Genomic DNA, 21,480 nt, shown 5'->3' with positions numbered 1-21,480 from the left:
TGAAACTCATTAATGCTGCAGTAGCAGTGAGAGGAAAAACTACAGTAATGTTAAAAACTGTAACGGATGTTTGGGAAGCCACGTGTGTGCCGCTCTGCTGGAGATGAGTGGGATCTTTAGAGTGTGCTTGTTTTGGGGTCAGTCATTAAATGACGCTGCGACGTGGGATGGATTTGGGTGAAAAATCACATGAATGCAGCTGTGCAGATATGTTTGTGTCAGGTTATGTGTTTGTGCTCACTAAAGCACTAAAAACGCTCCTTGACCTCTTTGTTTTTTTGTCTTGTTTGGCTCAGATCGAGCTCGCCATCCTGCGCTTCCCGTACGACTCGTGGGGGACACCTTTTCAGCAGCTGAAGCAGGTGGTGGAAGAGCCTTCGCCCCAGCTTCCCGCCGACCAGTTCTCCCCTGAGTTTGTGGACTTCACCTCTCAGTGGTTCGTGTTTTTCTGATTTATTTTCTTGCTTTGTCCAACTTTCTTCCAGCCTGATCCACGTCTCAGATTTACACCCAGATCTTTACACAGGAGAAGCCTGCAGAGTCGCGAAGCTGCTACAGATCACAGAGAGATGTGTACTGATCCCAGCTGAGTGGGCTTCAGATAATAAATATTCTAAAGAGAAAAACACGGGTCTTTGAGAATGAACTGCTCAGGGGTTTCCATGTTTAATAGTTGTAATAGTCTCTAAACACTGAGTATAGTTTTTGATTATATTGTTTTCGTAATTGTTGGAAACGAAAATAATTATGTTTGAGATATTCATCAAGTTCCTGTTGTGAGTAAGAGCACAGAGAGATGGAGTATAAACAAAAGTAAAGAGAGAAAAGCGGGATGTCTTTGCGTTTGCGTATCGTTTTTGGATGTTTGTCAAAAGCCGAGCGGCTGTTTCGTGCATCCTCTTCTGTAACGTTACTCCTCCAAACTGTAACCGCACCATTGAGAACGAGATTATTGTGTTTGTGCCTCCAAGATCAGATCTTCTACATGCCAAAAAATCTTTGGTTCTGTTCTTTCTTTGTTGCTTAGTGACACATGCAGGTATTTGTGCAGCGAGAAGACGTACGGCGAGTGAGCTGAAAGGATTTTCTTAATTTAAGACGGGCATCACAACCTTGCCTTTAAGAAAAGGGAGGCCGTGATGATGCAGGTGTAAACCTCACCTTACTCCAGTGCAAATGATGTCCAGTCAGTCAGAAGTTGTATTCATGCATAGCTCTGGAAGTTCAGGAATTGCAGAGGCTGCTGTGATGCACAGTGATGAGGGTTCATGAAGTAATAATGTCAGCTGGTTAAATGGCAAATGGACTGATTCTTATACAGAGCTTTTCTACACTCATAATCTGATGGATGCATTGGGGAGCAACTTGGGGTTAGTATCTTGCCCAAGGATGTTTGGCGTGCAAGCTGCAGCAGCCAGGGATCAAACCAGCAACGTTCCGATCAGCAGATCTGCTCTTCCTCCTGAGCTACAGCCACCACAGTTGAAGAAGGAATGAGGAAGAAGTGCAAAAAACCTTCAGAGATTAAAAATCACAGATGAAAAGCAGATATGGTGGACAGATTTGGTGATTTTTACCCTTCAGCTGTAAAAGGTTGATGGGGTATTGTTTCACTGGTGGGCCGGCGACATGGACACCTAGGTTTGTGAATGCAGTAACTTAAGCAGGAAGTCACCGAGGATTTTCAAAATTATACCACAGGTGTAGATACTAAAAATCCCGAAGTTTGAATCTCAGTGATCTCAATCTTTGTCCAAGTTTTCTGAAAGCTTTGTGAATGCACTGACCTGAGAATGAGGTTTTATTTATACAGCGCCAAGTCACTGCAACAGACTCCTCAAGGCGCTTTATGTTGTAAGGTAGACCCTACAATAATACATACAGAGAAAAACCCAACAATCAGATGACCTCCTGTGAGCAAGCACTTTGGTGACAGTGGGAAGGAAAAACTCCCTTTCAACAGGAAGAAAGGCTTATCGGTAGACTGGTGGTTGCCAATATTTTAAATACTGTTTCACTCCACCTGCACTGCAGCAACGACCAAGCTGAAAATGCAATAACATTTATTTAAACTTGAGTTAAAAGCAACTGGTCTGTTTTTTTAGGTACTTGAAGATGTTTCACACCAGAGAGGTTTCCTGAAAGCTGTTGGGTTGTCACCTTGGAGGTGGTCCAGGTGGATGTAGGGCCATCTTAAATCGTCTGTCTTCTCTGTCCAGAATGCAAATGTTTGGATGCTCAGGAGAGTCTCTTCTGCTTGTCAGTCCAAATATATCGCTGAGCTTTGTCCTGAAGATCTGACTCGTGTATTGTTCAGTTTTCAGTGATCAACTTTTAGATGATGTGAAGAAGTGTTTGGGAAGACAAATGAAATGTCTTCAGGAAGCTTAAAGAAGTCTGGCAGCCTTTGGAAGACTGAGAGCTTACAGTGGCATGCAACAACAGCTGGAACATTGACAAGAATATCTCCTGTTACCGGTTGTTCCACATAGAACTGAAATACCCCCCACCCCACCCACAACATGCTTAACATGCAAATAACTGAAGAACCTTAGTAATGTGGAAACTGCATAATTGTGGCAGTGATGTGAATACTGAACTCTTTTCGCCCAGCACTGCCAACACCAGCAGACTTCTTCTTCCTGTCACTAATGTAAAGTGATGCTGCCTTTAAGCAAAGCCAAATTATTGAATTGTTTTTCTTTTCTTTGTAATGTTTTTTTTTTTTTGGCTTGTTTTGAACTTTTTGGGGGCCGGCTATTTGCTGGAGTAGTGCATGTTCATCTGGTTTCCTATGGGAGATTCAGGCTTAATGTGCAGCTGCTGAATGAACGTGATGGTCAGACGCCTGCCTGATGGTGTTCTGTGAATCTGGGTGAATCTGAAATGCTTACATGATGTATGGCTGCTGACCTGAAATAACACTCGATCACACTGAGAAACGAGTCGTCCTCCAGTTTCGATCATTGTTTCCTGGTGATATCAGAAAATGATGCCGCACTTTGAGCAGTACTCAGAATGCAGAAAGACACTGATGTGACTATGTTCTTTGGTGCTTGGGTGACTCATCGTGCTTGGTTGTATTTTTTCTGTTACCTTGAAACCCTCGGAGGCTGGCAGTCTGCGACTTCTCAGATGCTTTCATAGAATAACACTGAATCAGACGCTGGAACAGATCTGTGGCAAGAGTGGGGAAGTCCACCATTTAATCTTCATCTTTGCTTTTTTTTCTTCTTCTGCAGCTTAAAGAAAGTTTCCAAAGAGCGGCCGACTTACACAGAACTCATGGTGAGTGTTTCTGTGTTAACAGATTATAAGCATGACTTCCCTGCAAGCACCTTGTAATGCTGTTAATCAAACACTGGGGGGTGCACTTAGATTGTTATTTACAAACCCTGTATTTGACGCTTGAAGCCAAGATGCTTCACTGGTCTCATCCATGGAAGGTTTACTAAAGGTCCAGTAAAAGCTCAGAGTATCAGGGGGTGCAGGTGTTTGAATGGCTGCAGCTTAATCAATTAAGCACAAAGAGACCCGAAATGGATGCAAACGAACAACAAAAGACACAAAAATGATTTTTTTTTTTTTAAATGTGCAAAATGACCATGAACCAAGACTTCCTACAAGCTCTAAAATGACCAAGTGATGCAAAATAAAACTCAAATGACTGGAAATCAACAGAAGACACAGAATTAAGAGCTGCAAAGTCACCAACAAAATGAATAGAAGCAAAATGATGCACATACATGTGAAATCGGCGCATAAGGACAACAATCGGATTGTTTACAACTAAGATTCATGAACCGACTATAAACAAATACAAAATGTCCACATAAAGATGCAAATCGTGCCGTTGAAAAGTTGAAAAAAATTCAATTCAATATAATTTATATTGCGCCAAAGTATGGCAACCAGATACAATTTGACCAGAAAAGGCAACAAAGGTGTCACTACAAGAGATGACAACAAATGAGTGTAAACCAAGTGTCAAAAACTAAAATCAGATTGAAAACAGCTGCAAAGAAATGCTCTAATGACCATAATTACAATGCAAACTGCAACACAACAACACGACAGCCTCAAGGTTCAAGGAATTGATGCTTTAATTGCTTTTTTCTGATTTGGCTCCCGACTAACTCGGTGTCCGTTTCCTCCTCAGCAACATCTCTTCTTCACTTCCCACGAGGCCAAAGAAACCGACGTGGCTAGCTTTGTGAAAGTCATCTTGGGAGACTGAGTGCACTGGAGGGAGGGGGAGGAATCTGTTAAAAAAGAGGAAACAAAAAAAAAAAATCCAAGAAAAAAACACCAATCGCAGCCCCCCCCACCATCCCATTTACCCGCAGGATTCCCTCTCACCCCTCCCTCCAGTGGCAGACAAACGGAGCCCAGAGGAGCCGCTGACGAAGCAGAACGAGGAGTCTGTCCCCGCCCCCCACCTGGCCTCAGCCCCCCCCTCTGTGCATCACCTGGCACGGTGGGAGGAGTTTGGGAGACGGGAGCCTCACACAGAATCTGGAGTAATTTATGATGTGTGTATGCAAAGCCTCCCCGTTTGATTCGATTTGCCCCGCCGCTGCGCTCCTCCTCGAGCGCTGTTGTTAGCGCGCTGACTCTGTGGCCTCCACAAGGGTCGAGTCATAGTTTCTTTTTTGCTGAAAAGCAGAAGCGAGAAGATGTGCAGATTATATAAAAAAAAAGAAGAATGATATAATCTATCTGTGTATAATCTAAATGTTTGCATACTCGAAGCAAGTGTTGCATCAGATTATTAATTGACTGCATGTACAGAATTTCTCTCTGGGTAAAGACGGGCTCATGTGGCCAGTGAGGAACAGTTGGAGAGTCCGATTGTTGACTTCAGGGGCTCCCCCCAGTGGTCACAAAGAGGTACTGCACTTACACTGCTTTCCCCCCTGATTACAGTGGAGGTCAACTACACATTTTGGGCTCTTGGCTGCCTGTGAGCGTGAATGTGTGCGAGCTGGTGCATGACATGTGTGTGTGGGGCATGTTCACAGAGCTGCACGGCTCCAAATCCAAGTAGAAACGCAGTTTTCGTGCTCCGCAACATTTTTTTTTATGGATTTTCTGCAGCCTCGCTGCCCCTGTAAGAGCTCAACAGGCAGGGCAACACTCTTACGTTGCTTTAAAAGTACAGGCGACTGTGCATCTGCACATCATGTTCAAATGTGACGCATGTAATAAAGAGCTTTATTTTAAAACTAGTTAGTATGGTAGTCTAGTACAAGCATAGACTGTATATTAAAGATGGAAATGGCCACCATGACGCCACCGTGTCAGCAAGGTTCTGTAATTTGAAAGGCGTCTAAATAAATTGTGAAGTTGTGCTTTTTGATGTGACTGTACCCATGTGGTCGGGGTGCCCCATCAGCAAACTCAGCGATGACTGCTGGTTCAAACACGTCCATTTATTTTTAATGTATTTCTAATTTGACCCCTCAAAAGACCCCAAACAAAAGATGTGAGAACAATGAAAGTTGCGAATAGATCTCAAACTTTTACACTTTACCGTGATATTGTAAAGTAATGTAGCCAAAAGCACCAAAGTCCAATAGATATGAGATTCTGAGGTCCAGCAGCTTTGGCTGGTTTGAAGCCACTGACTGCTCCGTCCCTGATCCTTCCTGCGTGAAGCTGAATCGCAGATCTTTGAGACAAAGGCGGAGCCGAGTCGCAGCCGTGCAGCTTCGTGTCGCTCACACACACTTTAAATGTCGGGGTGTGTGTTTGCGTGTGCGTGTGGGCTGTGTGGGGGAAGATTTTCTCCTTGTTGTCTGTACTGAGCCAATCACAACCCTCTCCACTCACCATGAAAAGAACTGGATACTATTGCTATTATTATTATTAATATTAATTATTGTTATTATTTAGATCCAGGTTTTTTCTCCCCCCTTCGACATACTTACTGCAGTTTCTCTTATTTATTATAACTGCTGTTTTCCCTTTGGATACTTGACCGAACCATTTGAGACTCTCCTCACGTGTTTGTGTGAGCTGTGTATGGTTTTTGTTTTTCTTTGTGTTTTTTTTGTCGTGTTCTTCTTGGCTCAAACACGTGAAATGCTTTTAATCTGTAACTTGCAAGCCTTCTGTGTGCCTCTATATAGAAACCGTCTAAGGAAAATGAGATGTTAAGAATGATGCAGGGATCCGCTCCCTCCCTCCTCACACGCTGCATGGCATCATAATCCCACTTTGTGTTCCTTGTTGTACCGTAGCTCATGCTCGTTTTTTTATGTTTTTATGCTTGTGTTCATCTCTCTCGTTGCCTTTGTTCTTGGCCTCTTTCTCGCAGTGATTTCTGTGGAGGCCGAGCTGACGCCTTCTAGATGTCATGTAAGAATTACTCTGATGTCAAAACGGGAAACTTGAAGTGTTTTAAGTGGCAGAGCTGAATTATCAGGTGATTTCTTCTAATTTTGACTTCTGGGGCCTTAAACTGTGTCAAAAACTGAACCAAAAACACTTCTAATCTGTTCTGACAAGACTTTTACCCCCGAATCTGCTCGACATTACAGCATCGATAAATCGTCACTATACAACCACAAACCCTAAAACTCGGGGGTCCACCTTCAGTCGATTTAGCTGTTAGAGTTGCAGTCAAACTGGACATCAACATCATTTAAAGCTGTATTAAATTATTAGTTTATACGAATTTGAAAGAACTTTTGGGCCATCCGGGGGTACAGCACCCTGTAAACATATCATTGATATTTATAGTCCTATACACGCATCATATTTGCTTCTATCTATTCATGCTTAAGGTCATCACAACAAAAGGCTTCTTCCCCGGACACTCCTGTCTGCCAACACTCCCTCAGACGTGGTTTGCTGCTAATATCAGAACAGATCCGGTATACACACCTGCAAACAACTCAAACAATCTCAGCTGTAATCAGAGCTAACTGAGAGAAAACAAACTCCAGCTAACAAAGTGGAAGGAGATGATAATGCTCCTAATTCCTCCTTACCACGTCCATTAAGAAGACTTCAGTTTTCCATTCCAGCATTCCTGTCTCCAGGATCATACTGTGCACGCATCCGTCCAGGTCTCAGATATTGAAACACAGTCGTGAGACGTGCAGCAGCAAAACAGACACACACCCCTCCCTGAACCCGATTGAAGCTGACTTAGGACCCAGTTGGACTTGATTTATCATTGTGTAGAGGCTTCAAACACACAGGAAATGTAGTCGGAATAAACAAACCTGTGTGGCACTGGGCCTTTACCCGACTAGCTGTCCTCCCTGAAGTTCAAAAACATGTTAAACTCATAGAAGACGTCTGAATAATGATGAGCTTTGACTGAAAAGTCAGAGGACACGTTTCCTCAATACTAACTCGGCAGATCTTCCTTTCGCTATTCAACCAAACTGAAGTCGATGCAGAGCTTAGACAGCTCAGTGAGTGCTGAGGGCTGTAAACTCCTAGATTCATGGTTGGGAAAAATGGTTTTTAGCTTTTATTTTTTGTCAACCAGGACAATTTTACGACTGAGCAACCACATTTACCCAAAAACATCATCTGTGGACCTCTGGGGCTCTATTTTAAAGAAATAATGTTCTCTCTGCTGTTTTGCCAGACTCCAAAACAAAGTCTCCTGCCCTCAGTCGAGTACAGTTCGCTCTGTCATGTTATCAGGGAAGTTTCCTGTTTTGATGCAGAGTAAAAACCTTCCTTTCACCCTATAACCTGCTCCCCGTTGGGCTCCAGTCCCACAACCTTTGGCTTAGATAATTCCTTGAAGTACTGCGAACACGCCCATGCCCGCCTCACAAAGCTGTCTTATTTTTCTTTATGAAGCTCTCACCGTTCTCTATTTTTCATCTATAGTTCTCATTTTCTGACTTCACCAACTGTTTCTCTGTGGTGAAGCTGAATGTGAGGACTGGCAGCAGACAGAAGTCATCGCGGCGAGGACATTTAAGGGCTTCCTCATTAGTGCATCTCTGTAGCGAAGATGGAAATATACTGGAGAGACTTTTAATTGACCCTAGTGTTTTTAGGCCATGATGAAATTAACAAAATTCAAGTCACACTTTCTGGAAGCAGAGCAAAATTATCCATCACAGGTCGAACCTCGAGATTCTTTTTTTTCCATTAGTGAAAAATGGTTATTAACCTAACTTAGCAAATGTGACCAAAGAGCTGGAGCCAGGCTTAGGAGGCCGGGAAAGGTAGTCGAACTCGTCATGGCACGCGTAGACTCGGAGCAGTGGATTTAGGTTTGTGTGGCGTTCGTAGGTGTTTTAAGTGCCTAACAGTACATATCTGTGGTGTACATTTACATTGAAACACTTGTCTGTCTTCGTGATTGATGCTTAAACACTGTTTTGGTCCTTCAGTTCCTGTCCTGGACCCACTGACACTGCAATTTGCTGTGATGTTTTGCACTGTACCGAGGAGTCATATCACATTGTCACATTTACGAGTGTGTTACTGTAAGGAAGCAGTCATTCAGTCGATGAAGGGTTGCCCTGTGTGTGGTCATTTTCCATCTTTTTTTTTTTTTTTTTTGTGAGAGGGAGAGTTTGGAGTTAGAGGTTCTGACTTTTATTTAACTGAAATTGTGATACTGTAAAAATTCTGAAATAATACCAAGCTTTTCTTCAACTGCTCACTTTGTTTTTGCTGCTGTTTGCACTCGTCGGCCATGCTTAGTCTGTACAGCTGTCAACATCAAAGATGAAGGGTGACACTGACCCGACGGAAACCTGTTACAGAGCAAAGGCTTTTATTGTGAAAAACCTTTTTGCAAAAGCCCGCGGATCGCGTTTGGTTATCATGTTACAGGTTAGCGGCCTTGTAGTGATTCTTGCCCACAAATATAGATGGAAACATTTAGTGCCACCATATAAACGACACCAAAACCCTTTAGTCTAAATAAAAATGAGCCATTTTCACACAAGCTCTCAGACTGCAAGGATGCAAACGTAAAGCTGAAGCCTCGGTTTATTTATGACCCTGTTATGTTTTTACACAGGACTGTTTATCATACCTGACCTGTTTCATTTATCTATGAAAGATTTTTAAATGATTCTAATGTCTTTTTGTCTTTGATGCAGACAAAGAGTGAAAATAGCTGTGTGGCCTAACTTTTGGCGTCCAGTATTTGCTTCAAGCCTTACGCAGCAGTAAATCACAGCGCTCGTTCTGTTAGCGCTGATTCACCACAAACATCACAATGTAGTTGTTAAACTCTTTGCTCCACCACGAGGCCAATTCCTCTAAACGACACTCTGTAGGAGAAGCGGTTTAAAAAGATGTGGCAGCATTTTTACCCACAGAACTGTACGGCCGGGGTTATAAATGAGGCCACTCAGTCACCTGAAGGTTAAACACAGTTTACTGTGAGTGTAGAGCTGACTAACTGGTGATTGACCTGAGTTCACGTGTGAAAATGGCTTCACTCGGCGTGACTGAACGTCTGCCGAGAGCTTGTACAACTTTAAGTGGGTTTAGTGTTAAAATCAGTGGGAAAAATTTAAGTTCATGGTTGCAATTCAGAGGAGATTAAATTAAATATTTTATAGCTGCCACTGTACAATATGAACTCATAAAAGACAGAATTCTGACATTCTGGATTGCACGCCGCTTTCCAAACACGTCCACACAATGTGCACATGGTAAATTGCATTTTTTTTTTAGTAGTTTCACAAATTTTTTCCACAAAATAATTGAAAAAAATTCTTTAGATTTGTGTTGAAGAAAGAATTTTAATTTTGTAGTTTTGCTTGTTCTGCCAAAACACAAGAATATATAATGTATGCAGCTAAGTAATGGGACACGTGCTACTGACATACAGAAAGAAGCAGGAGAGTCACTTTATGTGGTTGCATCAAGTTCTTCATAACTTAAAGCTACTTTAGTTTCTCTTACACTGAAAATAAACATTTGATTAAATTCTATATTTGGGTTTCCACAAAGGACAGTTGTATAGACAGCACACACACACACACACACACACACACACACACACACACACACACACACACACACACACTAATGAGAAACGCAGCAGGTTTTGTCTGAGACCCTTCTAACTCCACACAACTCTTTGTTTCCTCTGCTCAGCGCTGACATTTCTGGTCCACAGTTGATTCATGTTCACTTTTCAATAGGCTGTAATGAGAAAAGAGTCGAGTTTAATCACACGTCACATGGGATTTTCCTCTGTGTGTGTGTGTGTGTGTGTGTGTGTGTGTGTGTGTGTGCACATTTGTCTGTCCCATCGTTGTGCTGGCCAGAGAGCTCTGCTATCTTTACTCTGCTCTTCCTCTTTGGGAAGATGCTGCCAGATAAAACAGTCATCATGCTTCTCCTCCTTCGTCAGAGCTGCACCCAGAGAACGGTTTTCCTTTTTGTTTAAGTGCTCCTTTATACATGCCTGCCCACACGTGGGAATTCCCATCCATGAGTCTAATTGTGGCCCGCTCTCACCTGCTGAGTAAAGCTTTGTCGCTGTGCATCAGCAAGGGTAGGATGTCCGAGTGGAAACTGTCCTTAGTGAGCAATCTGTTTTCACATCCCTCCACAATTCACCCTCTTAACCTCCAAGTTCATCCGTGCAGCGTCCAACAGCAGGCATCCGTTAAATCCAGTAGACGATTGTTCTTTACTGGAACGCCACACACTTATTTATTTCGTCTTTTTTTGATTTTGAATGTCAGACAGAGAATCAGGAAATTTTGCTCACCTTCTTCCTCGTCCTCCAAATGCGTCAGCAGATGAATGAAATGCATCAAAAAAGCCTGCTTTGTGTGGGAGGCTCCTCCGGGCCTTTGGACGTGCGTTTGGCCGGATTATATCGAGTGTAAATCTGTCGTCTGTGAACCGTGCTGAGCCGTCTGTCGAAAACTACAACGAGACTTGTGAACCGTGGCGCTTTCTGTTTCTCAGTCGCAGGTGGTAAACTGCTGGTACACACAGCTGTATGTGATGTTTGCGGTGTTGTTTTCCTTTATTCGGGGAGGGGGGGTGGGAGGTTGCAAAATAATCCAGAGATGCTACTGTATGTGGAAGAGAGCCTTTTTTGTTGCTGTCGGGTGGGTTCGGGGGGTCGGGACGCTGTGCCCCATGGGAAGTGAAGTTCTCAGTATATTTACACGTCTTTTAAGCCTCTGCTAAAGACTGATGACTGTTCATTTAGAGCTCAATGAATTTCTATAAATATTTTAAATTGCTCAAACTGATTGTGTGCAATTGTAATGATGGAAATTCAATAAAAAGGTATTTTTACACAATAAGCTCCGTTTGCTCTGTTGTTACAATTAGTTCTAGAAGGTGAAAGGTCATGGAGGCAGAGATGGCAGACAGTTTTCAATGGGACCGTTTGGTTTAACACAAATGCTACAACTGCATTTATTATACAGAACACTTGGTTAACTTTAAAATTAGGCTAAAACACTAAAATGCTCGTATTCATTTTGCATGGCTTTGCAGACAACAGGGCATCTTTCATTTAAATTACAGTTGACCGGAGCAACCTGCTAGCAGGTAAGGAAACTGCAAGGAAGAGGTTTTCGGAGCTGCACCTCTTTGCAACCAGTTTCACCTACAGCAGCTGCCAGCAACCACTCACCAACCAGACGTGGATACACACTTCTCGCAGGTAACTGCCCGCCACGTGCTCAGTGACCTGTTTCTCTATAACGCTGTGTGCAGTGATTGCACCAGTATGATTAATGCATGCAGCTTGATAACCAAGCTTGCTAATATTAGCTGCTAACTTTAGCCCTTCCAAGAATGCCCAAGAAAGAGGAAACTCCTCAAAGCAGCCGCAAAAGTTACTGGAAAGGTTTTACATCTTGTCTGGAGGAAAACCACTGAGGCAAAGGATGTCCGCTGTCACCACGACTCAACTTCAGATAAATGGAAGGCAATGGATAGATTGCGACGGAAAGCCGCTTAGTAATAACTCTGCTTCCAAGAAGTACTTCTTGCTACTTTATAAAGAATCTAGCATGATTGTAACCATAGAACATTTTCTGTTACAAACATGCAACATGGAAAGAAGCAGGACAAAAGTCTGACATCTTATAAAGAAATGGATCTGAGCCCAGACCCCCCTGATTAAGTTCTCTCAGGTTCAGGTGAAGCACCTATGCTCAAAAAAAATGAAAGGAAGACTTTGATCAGAGTAAATGGCCTGTATTTGTATAGCGCTTTTCTAGTTCGTAAGGACCCCAAAGCGCTTTACACAACCAGTCATCCACCCATTCACACAATGGTGATGGCAGCTACATTGTAGCCACAGCCACCCTGGGGCGCACTGACAGAGGCGAGGCTGCCGGACACTGGCGCCACCGGGCCCTCTGACCACCACCAGTAGGTGGCAATGACCGAGACTGTCCAAGCCGGGGCTCAAACCGGCAACCTTCCGATTACAAGACGAACTCCCAACTCTTGAGCCACGATCGCCCCGATAGCATCAAGCTGGATATTGAGCTGGTCAGTTAAGTAGCAGAGGGGATTGTTTACCAGTTTCGGATGCTTTGGTGTCAATGAAATTAACATGTGCACTAGAGGGGCAACGATGAGACAACCACCAAAATAGGAATGATTCCTGCCCTGTCTTTTCTGACTGTTTTTTTTTTTTGTTTTGTTTGTTTTTTTTAAACTAGTTTTGCGTTTGGTTAGTATCGGTGTTACTACTGGTAGCATGAGGTGATACCTAGACCTTACAGAGGTTGCACAGATCTCTCCAACTCATCCAGGATGGCACATCAATACTTGCCATTGCCAGAAGGTTTGCTGTGTCTTTTAGCACAGTCTCAAGGATGAACAAGGTGAGCAGTGCCAGAGCTACAAAATGACCTCCAGCAGGACACCGGTATGAACGTGTCTGACCAAATGATCAGAAACAGATGTCTATGAAGGTTCTCAGTCATCCAGGTCATCGTAGTCAAAGGAGCTTGCAAAGAAAAGCGTCTGGACTTCTTTAAGTTGCTAAGTCCCTCTGTGGGGGGTCACTCCCACTAGGTTTATATCTGGGACTCTCCACCATTTGACCTTAGAACTGAAGAAGCTTCTCGGATGAGAGGTGAAACGTCTTCAAGCAACTTAAAGAAGTCCAGACGCTTTTCTTTGCAAGCTCCTTTGACGATCAGAAACAGACTTCATGAGGGTGGCCTCAGGTCCGATCATCCACTAGTACTCATCCTCAGGGCTCTGTGCTCCTGACCAGCACCATGGAGACATGAGTGTACACATTAGTTTTGACCCTCTCACTGAGCTAACTCAGCCAGTCCCTCAGCATTTTTGTGCTCTCTGCTCATGATGAGTTCTTCATGTTAAATCACTTTTTGCTTTTTAAAGAACTTATTTTAACTCAACAACAAACAAAAAAGGAACTTCAAGGGCAAAATTGCGTTATACTGCTTCACTTCGATATGTAGTCTGCAAGTAGGGCCGACGTGGGCCGCGAGTTTGAGACCCCTGGCGTAAACCGAACAGGAGCAGGGTGGAGAGAGACAGCCAGAGAATGTTTTTTGTCCTGCCTCTGGCCACGCTTCTGCTAAATGGAGTTTAGTATTTAGTTTGATTAGTTTAGGGATCAAGTGATCATTCCTCTTAGATTGAACCAAATTGTGAAGTTGGAGAGTTGTCGTTAGACTCATTTTTTGAACCCATTTGTTACACACTTTTGAAAAGGGTGAAAGAAAAGTTGTTTTTTGTTTGAAGACAGTTTGAAGCTCGTCAGCGATGGCAGGAATTCTGCGAATAGTGAAGTATCTGATTTTAAGGGGGCTTCCACAATAAATGTGTACTTTGATTTTCTAATCTACTATAGGTCTGTAAACTGATTTAAATTTGTCTGCGGACGTCTTCAGGATGGTCTTCTTGTTCAGCTTTACAACACTTTCAGTTACACATGGAGCTCCTCTAATATATATAAAAGCAATGACCCTTCGACGGGAATTGAATTTTGAAGAAGACGACAAAGTCGTATTGAGCCAAATCTGCTGAGTAGCGTGACTGATGAGAGATATTTAAAACCACAAGATGCTCTGACATGTAAAATCAAGAAAAATTTCCTATGCTGCTCTATTTCTAGATCACAAATTAAATTGAAGCGCATTAGTGGCACTGACCACGTTAACTCCACTGGACAAGAGGTCATATTCGCTTGAGTTGTATCCTTCTATTGATGCAGCATTCAGATGATGCTCAGGCGGATCTGATCTACTCATCAGCGGTGTATTAGTATCGCATTGAGATATAGTTGAAAACATGGCAACTAAGTTTAAGTGTTAGTTTGTTATTTGGAGCAAATGGGGTTTATGAGCATCTGATCATTGCTAAGCTGAAGGTTTCTATAGGGACAATGCTTGGACTAAGATAAGATAAGATAAGATAAGATAAGATAAGATAACCTTTATTAGTCCCACACGTGGGAAATTTGTTTTGTCACAGCAGGAAGTGGACAGTGCAAAAGTTATGAGGCAAAAATTAGAATACAATAAGAATAAATACAGTACACAACTGTACAGAATAGAATAAAATAAAATACTATATACAGTAGAATAAAATAAATATACAATAAGATAAAAATAGAATACAAATACAAATACTATATACAACTGAGTAAAAATACAACGATGACAGAAAGGATTATTGCACTTAGTATTATTGCATATGTATGGATGTGTGTGCTTGATCAGTTAAAGTCTTTATTATGGAGTCTGACAGCAGTGGGGAGGAAAGACTGCTAAAGGCTTTATCGGATCAGCTAAATCAAATGCATGACCAGAGTGTCAGTACGTCGAGCTTTATTCACTGAGAAATAGAAAAAAGAACTTCATTGGGGATTACGGACGAAAAGTTCTGCCAAAAGAAGGCAGGAATCAAGGACAAAAGCTCGAGGTTCTCAGAGACCACCGACATACCAGTTCATAATGGAAAAAATGTCCTATTTACTCATAAATTCTAGTTTGAGTTTAGTGACCACAATAAAAATGGAGATGCAACAGTGGAACAAGCCCACATTGAAACACGGTGGTATCTTCTATCTCGATTTGGACATCTGGACTGGAATTACGGACATTTCCTTTTTACGATTCCTCATAAATGTGATCTGATCTTTGTCTAACCCTGAATTACAGACAGACACTCTCTCAATAAATTACATACAAACAGTTATACTTTGCGTATCTTTACTGAACACAGTGAGAAATGATTCGCTGTCCAGCCTGAGCTACAAATTCTTCAAAAGCGTCTTAGAGTCAGATGTTACAAAATGAAACTCAAATTAATTCACCGGTTCAAAACAACAGTCACCTCTAGTATACTTTTGTAAAGTAAAGACCCTACAATAAGGGAGAGAAAATCCCAATATCAGATAACGGCCTATGAGCAAACACTTGGTGACAGCAGGAAGGAAAAACTCTTTTCACAGGAAGAAACCTGATCCAGCCCTAACTACATGCTTTTAAACAACTGAAGGCTCTGCCTCCCATTCTACTTTTAAATACTCTACAAGTAAGCCTGCAGTCTGAGAGCAAGGTGCTCTAATGGGGTGATACGGCACTATGAGGTGATGGATGAGATGTGTGAGCTACTGAAGTGTCCCTCCCATAACTAAAGTCGTACAAAGTTACTAACAAACTGCTTATTTCCAGAACTGGATGAAAAACTTGATCTCAACAGCTTTCAAAAGATCTTTAGAAGATTCGTTAGAGATGCATCAAAATCTCTAAGAGGCATTTTTTTCAAAATAAGACAAACTCTCTACAAATAATGTCGTTGTGTCATAAAGATCACACTGAGATCAAAACATGTAATCTAGAAAAAGATAAAAATAAATAAATAAATAAAAAAACACCTCTAGAAGTCTTACCATAGCTTTCATGTGTACACTCTTAAACAGTGAATAGGACTGATGTTAATGGAAGGACACCACAAAGGAAACCAGCTGTTTAGCACACCAACATGGAAACCTCATTCATTAACCTCACACAAACCTTCCATTCCTGTGAAGCACGGTGGAGTGAACATCAAGGTTTAGGCCCACATCAGCACCTAAAAGCAATATGTTTACTTGGGAACTAATATATTAAAAAAGGTGATAAAAGTCGTCAAGGACCTGATGTTAAACAAGCAGTTTATGGTCACACTTTTAATAATTGCAAACAGTGGGATCTGGCACTGCCTCGATCCGTGGAGCACGTCCCAGTTTTTGCAACCAACAGATTTGGAAGTAAAAGTGTGTGAAGAACAATTCAGTACTTGAAAAGCCCTTAATCCAGGTGCTGTTGTGGAACCTGAAGTGAGCTGTTCAATCATCCGAGAAATGTTGATGAACGGAAGCAGTTTTGTTGGAGGAACATTCAGTTCCGTAGCACTGGGTAACACCGCATAACCAGCAATCTGTGTAGGGTTAATGTTTTGCTTTAGCCACATGTTGAATAGGCACAATTTACACTCAACAAAAATATAAATGCAACACCTTTGTTACTGTTCCCATTCCCCATGGGATGGACGTAGAGACCTAAAATTCATTCCAGATACACAATATAACCATCCCTCCCAAACAGTGGTCACAAATCAGTCCAAATGTGTGGTAGTGGGCACATCTGCTATATTGAGATAATCCATCCCACCTCACAGGTGTGCCACATCAGGATGCTGATCTGACATCATGAGTAGTGCACAGGTGTACCTCAGACTGCCCACAACAAAAGGCCACCCTGGAATGTGCAGTTTTGTCTCACAGCAAAATGCCACAGATGCCACAAGCAATGAGGGAGCGTGCAATTGGCATGCTGACAGCAGGAATGTCAACCAGATCTGTCGCCCGTGCATTGAATGTTCATTTCTCAACCATAAGCCGTCTCCACAGGCGTTTCAGAGAATATGGCAGCACATCCAACCGGCCTCACAACCGCAGACCTCGTGTAACCACACCAGCCCAGGACCTCCACATCCAGCAGGTTCACCTCCAAGATCGTCTGAGACCAGCCACCCAGACAGCTGCTGGAACAATTGGTTTGCACAACCAAACAATTTCTGCAAAAACTGTCAGAAACCGTCTCAGGGACGCTCAACTGCATGCCCGTCGTCCTCATCGGGGTCTTGACCTGACTCCAGCTCGTCGCCGTAACAGACTTGTGTGGGCAAATGCTCACATTCGATGGCATCTGGCACGTTGGAGAGGTGGTTCCCATTGTTCAGGGCAGATGGCAGCTGAGAATGTTCCAGTTCTTGCATGGCCAGCATACTCACCGGACATGTCACCCATTGAGCATGTTCGGGATGTGCTTGACCTGCGTATACGACAGCGTGTACCAGTTCCCACGAATATCCAACATCCTCGCACAGCCATTGAAGTGGAGTGGACCAACATTCCACAGGCCACAATTGACAATCTGATAGACTCCATGCGACGATGTGTTGCACTGCATGAGGCAAATGGTGGTCACACCAGATACTGACCGGTTCTGGGTCCCCAGACCCCCAATAGCGCAAAAAACTGCACATTCCAGGGTGGCCTTTTGTTGTGGGCAGTCTGAGGTACACCTGTGCACTACTCATGATGTCAGATCAGCATCCTGATGTGGCACACCTGTGAGGTGGGATGGATTATCTCAATATAGCAGATGTGCCCACTACCACACATTTGGACTGATTTGTGACCACTGTTTGGGAGGGATGGTTATATTGTGTATCTGGAATGAATTTTAGGTCTCTACGTCCATCCCATGGGGAATGGGAGCAGTAACAAAGGTGTTGCGTTTATATTTTTGTTGAGTGTAAGAAACAAGATGTTCGAGAGGCGATCCATCCACAGGAGACCGTCCTTTGTTTATTGATTTAATAGCTCACCAGAAATCTTCTAAAGTACTAGAAACACAAGTGAGAAGCGGACTCGGAGGTGAAATGAAAAGCACAGAGTTGTTGCTGTTAAACAGTTTCAAATTTTAATTCCTTTTTTCAGTCTTGATTAGAGAGGTTTACACAGAACTGAACATCTACCATAAAACATGTTGGGTTAGGGGTGTGTTCAGATTTGTTAGCCAAAAGCTCAAAAAATGAGATGTTACAATTTAAGTTTCAATCATTTTGTCAAACATAAGGCCAGAATGGGCCTGACGCAAACTCTAATCCAGCCCCTGGACAACTTTTTCACACTGATACAGATCTCTCCCACAGCCACTCATACTAAAGCAAATTATTTCTGCTATTTTTACATTTATTTCTGACAATTTAAGCCCAAGACTCAAACTGACAGATTGCTTTCTGCATTACATACATGTAGAAAAATTACAACATACTGTCTAAATTTTTAAACTTTCATCACTGTGCAGCTGAACTACTTAACATTAATAAAATGGGGATTTTGAGTGGGCTTTCCAGCTTCCATCAAAGATCATGTTTGAAAAAGTAAAAAACAAAACATATTTTCTAAGGTATAAATGAAGAAGTAATTGGTCATTCGTATTACTTCTCAAATCTATTTTTAAAAGACTAAACATCACAGCAGACTTGCTTTCTTATCTTTCTTTCCTTTGATTGGGCTCCTGGCATGCGACCGATGTGTTTGTATAGTAAAAAGTCACGTAGTGCAGCAGCTCCAAAGCGCTGCGCTTCAGTCAGGGCTGGGAACTGGACCTGTTGAACTTCCCCGCGTGTACAGTGTGAGGATATGCTGTGCAACAAAAACAATAATAATAAAAAATAAAAACACAGAATCTCCTGAATACCCTGAAAAACATGGAGCTGGATGAGCGCGTGAGGGGCTATGAAAGGAAAACAAAGAAGCTAAACAGAGTGCTGAGAGATGGCTGGACGAAGAGCGAGGAGGCCCACGACAATGTGAACCACCTGCTCCTGCATACTGCCTGTTTTGACGCACATCCCCCCCCCACGCCCACTCATCCACTTTAATGTTGGGAAGACGAGTGTATTTTAAGCTTCATTCTGCACCACACAACATCTTCCTTCCTGCCATCTCTTTGCCCCTGGGGACCAAAGTTCAGCCTACAGTTTGGAACCCCCCCATCCTGCATTCGTAGAAACGAAAATAAAGCCTCAAACATGCACCAATTTTATGTTTATTGTTCAGTAAACTTCACCACATTGTTTTTTTTATTTTCATCAACAGTTTTTTTCTTTGTTTAGTTTTTAATTCCCCATTAATGAGTTTTATCCGTGAATCACTCACGTCATCTGAGCTTCCTCTTTGCCTCAGAGTGTGTTTACTGTGTCACTGTTACACAACACTTTGATTTATGTATTACAGAGGTATTCAGATTTATTGTTCATTCACACAGCAGGTGGAAGGTTTTGTGTTTGCAACCACAAAACGCCCACTGAATGGACTGATCTTTGGATGGATGTGCAGGTGCTTAAATAAGAATTTGCATGCGGTGTGTTACTGAGTTACGTTCATACGGTGGATTAAAGGTTTTTTGTTTGGCAGCTGACTCACACATGCTTTTAACATGGTTGGAAACATTTTGGATGTAAACAAAATTGAAATCCCAACATAAGAAAATATTTCCTGAAGCCTCCCGAGCACTGAGGATGATTCACAATCTCATCATCGCTAATTTAAAACATAAAAAACAAAACTTCAAAAAGTCAAAGCATTCATTAGAAATATGGCAGCAGTTGTCTATAAATAATTGCAAATTACAAATAATTACATGTATATTAAATGAACTTTAATGTGTTAGTGAACAGCTTCTGGTTTTCATTGTTTAATAGCAAATTAATGCACATAACTTACAGACATTAGTTTGGTACTCTTAAAATTTTTAAATGATATTTAATGTCAACCATGTAAATGTAAAGATTTAAAGTATCTGTATAACAGCAAAACTTTGGCACAATTGGGTCATCCAGTAGGACACTGATCCCAAACACTGCAGCAAATCTGCGACAGAAAGGCTGAAAAAGAAAACCTCAATGTGACGCAGTCAAAGCGCAGACACCAACCCAGCTGAAATGTGTTGACGGGACCTTAGGAGATGCTGTGCATGAAAGCAGGACAGCGAAATTCAATGATCATGAAAATCATGCTTATGCTCACACCAAAGGGAACCCAACATGTTCATAACTGGCTCAAACTGAAGTTTCAGCCTTCAAAATAAATAATAAAACAAAAAATAATCTTTGGTCTCCTATGAGAAACAACAACTAACAAATTCGGAGCCTGTGATTAAAGACAGCTCCACCTACTGGCAGGTCTGTACGAGCAAGGAAGTCACATGTTTGACAGCAAGAAGGTTGGAAGAATCATTTACAAGGTAAAAGACAATAACAAAATATTCAGGAAGTTCAATTCCAGAAGATGATTGCTCATAGGTGTGACTGTAAGTGTGAGCTGTTGTCTGTGAGCCAGACTGGCGACCAGTCCTGGGCAGTGTTGGTCAAGTTACTTGAAAAAAGTAATCAGTAACTAATTATTCGCTTACGTCAGTGTCATGAAACACTCTCGCGAAAAAATCACGGTTTTAGTAATGCAGTAACACAGCGTGGTTACGGGAAAGTAACAGTTTACGAGTAAAACAGCCGCCTCAGCTGTTAATTTGATTAACGATCAGTGTGGGATGTGTCACTTTCCTGCTGCCATGACTTCCTTTTTCAATTCTTGCAATAAAGACCTCTCAGCTCTCCTCTCTTTTGTGTCTTTTCTGGCAGTTCATGGTCATATACACTAGGGATAGGCCAGCAGGGGCCTTCCAATGAAATGTTTGTGTTCCAGATTTTTCCCTAATACCTTACAGTTCCGTTGTATGTTGCAGTGCAATTAAAGCTTATCCAAAGAAATACGACCAAAATAATAATAAGTAAATGAAACCACCCACTATCATTGTTTTTGTGTGCTCGTTTTACCAAATGAGCATTAAATAGGGCCCTCTAGCTCTGTTAGCCATCATATGGAATCTTAAATGAAACCTCAAATGACATGAAATACTATATAACCAAAAAATGTTCAGCGGAGATGGAAAAAACTGGCCCCTGGATGAACCCAATTGCTGACCCCGGATGCACAGCGTTCGTGCTGCAGGATCTGAGCCACCAATTATACGTAGAGCCCAGCAGGAGATTCCTCGCCGCACGCCTGCCATCCTGCTGCTGTTGCTGCTGCGTGCACTGGTTTGAATTTCTGAATATAAGCGACTGGCTTCCCATACCGACAGCTGATGATGTCATGGAAACTCTTCTGAGCAGCGCACTTAAAAAACTGGAGAATGATTTATAATGAAATGCAGCCCCTGGGACTTTTTTTCAGGGAGGTTTGGGTTCGGCGCTGGACTCTGAGGGGGGAAAGGTTTTTTAATGTTCATTAAATTTATGCTTTTAGGTAACGAAAAGCAGCTTTTACATCCTGCCATGTCCAGCCTGCAGACATGTGCGGCCTTAAAGGAGCCCCCACAGCTTCTAACTGTAGATGTAGCTCATCAAAGACTCACTCAGCTCTCTCTTTCCGCTCTGAAATGAGCTTAAATG

General features: G+C 42.3%; 1 protein-coding gene across 2 annotated transcripts in view; it reads left to right on the top strand.

Moving 5' to 3' along the window:
• Positions 1-8,546, top strand: part of map2k6 (mitogen-activated protein kinase kinase 6) — a 38,274-nt gene extending 29,728 nt beyond the window's left edge. For both annotated transcript variants that reach the window (XM_085361646.1, XM_085361645.1), the window contains 3 exons: positions 297-436; positions 3,243-3,288; positions 4,160-8,546. In XM_085361646.1, coding sequence (XP_085217772.1) covers positions 297-436; positions 3,243-3,288; positions 4,160-4,237 — 264 coding nt within the window. In that variant the 3' untranslated portion in view covers positions 4,238-8,546. The remainder of the gene's footprint in view (positions 1-296; positions 437-3,242; positions 3,289-4,159) is intronic.
• The last annotated feature ends 12,934 nt before the right edge of the window (positions 8,547-21,480 follow it).

The sequence above is a fragment of the Diplotaxodon limnothrissa genome, linkage group LG8 (assembly GCF_057381915.1).
Source record: "Diplotaxodon limnothrissa isolate DT_005_m linkage group LG8, D_limnothrissa_male_GT1.1, whole genome shotgun sequence".
NCBI classification, from domain to species: Eukaryota; Metazoa; Chordata; class Actinopteri; order Cichliformes; family Cichlidae; genus Diplotaxodon; species Diplotaxodon limnothrissa.
The sequence above is the reverse complement of the archived record's forward strand: the minus strand, read 5'-3'. Positions and strand labels throughout refer to the sequence as shown.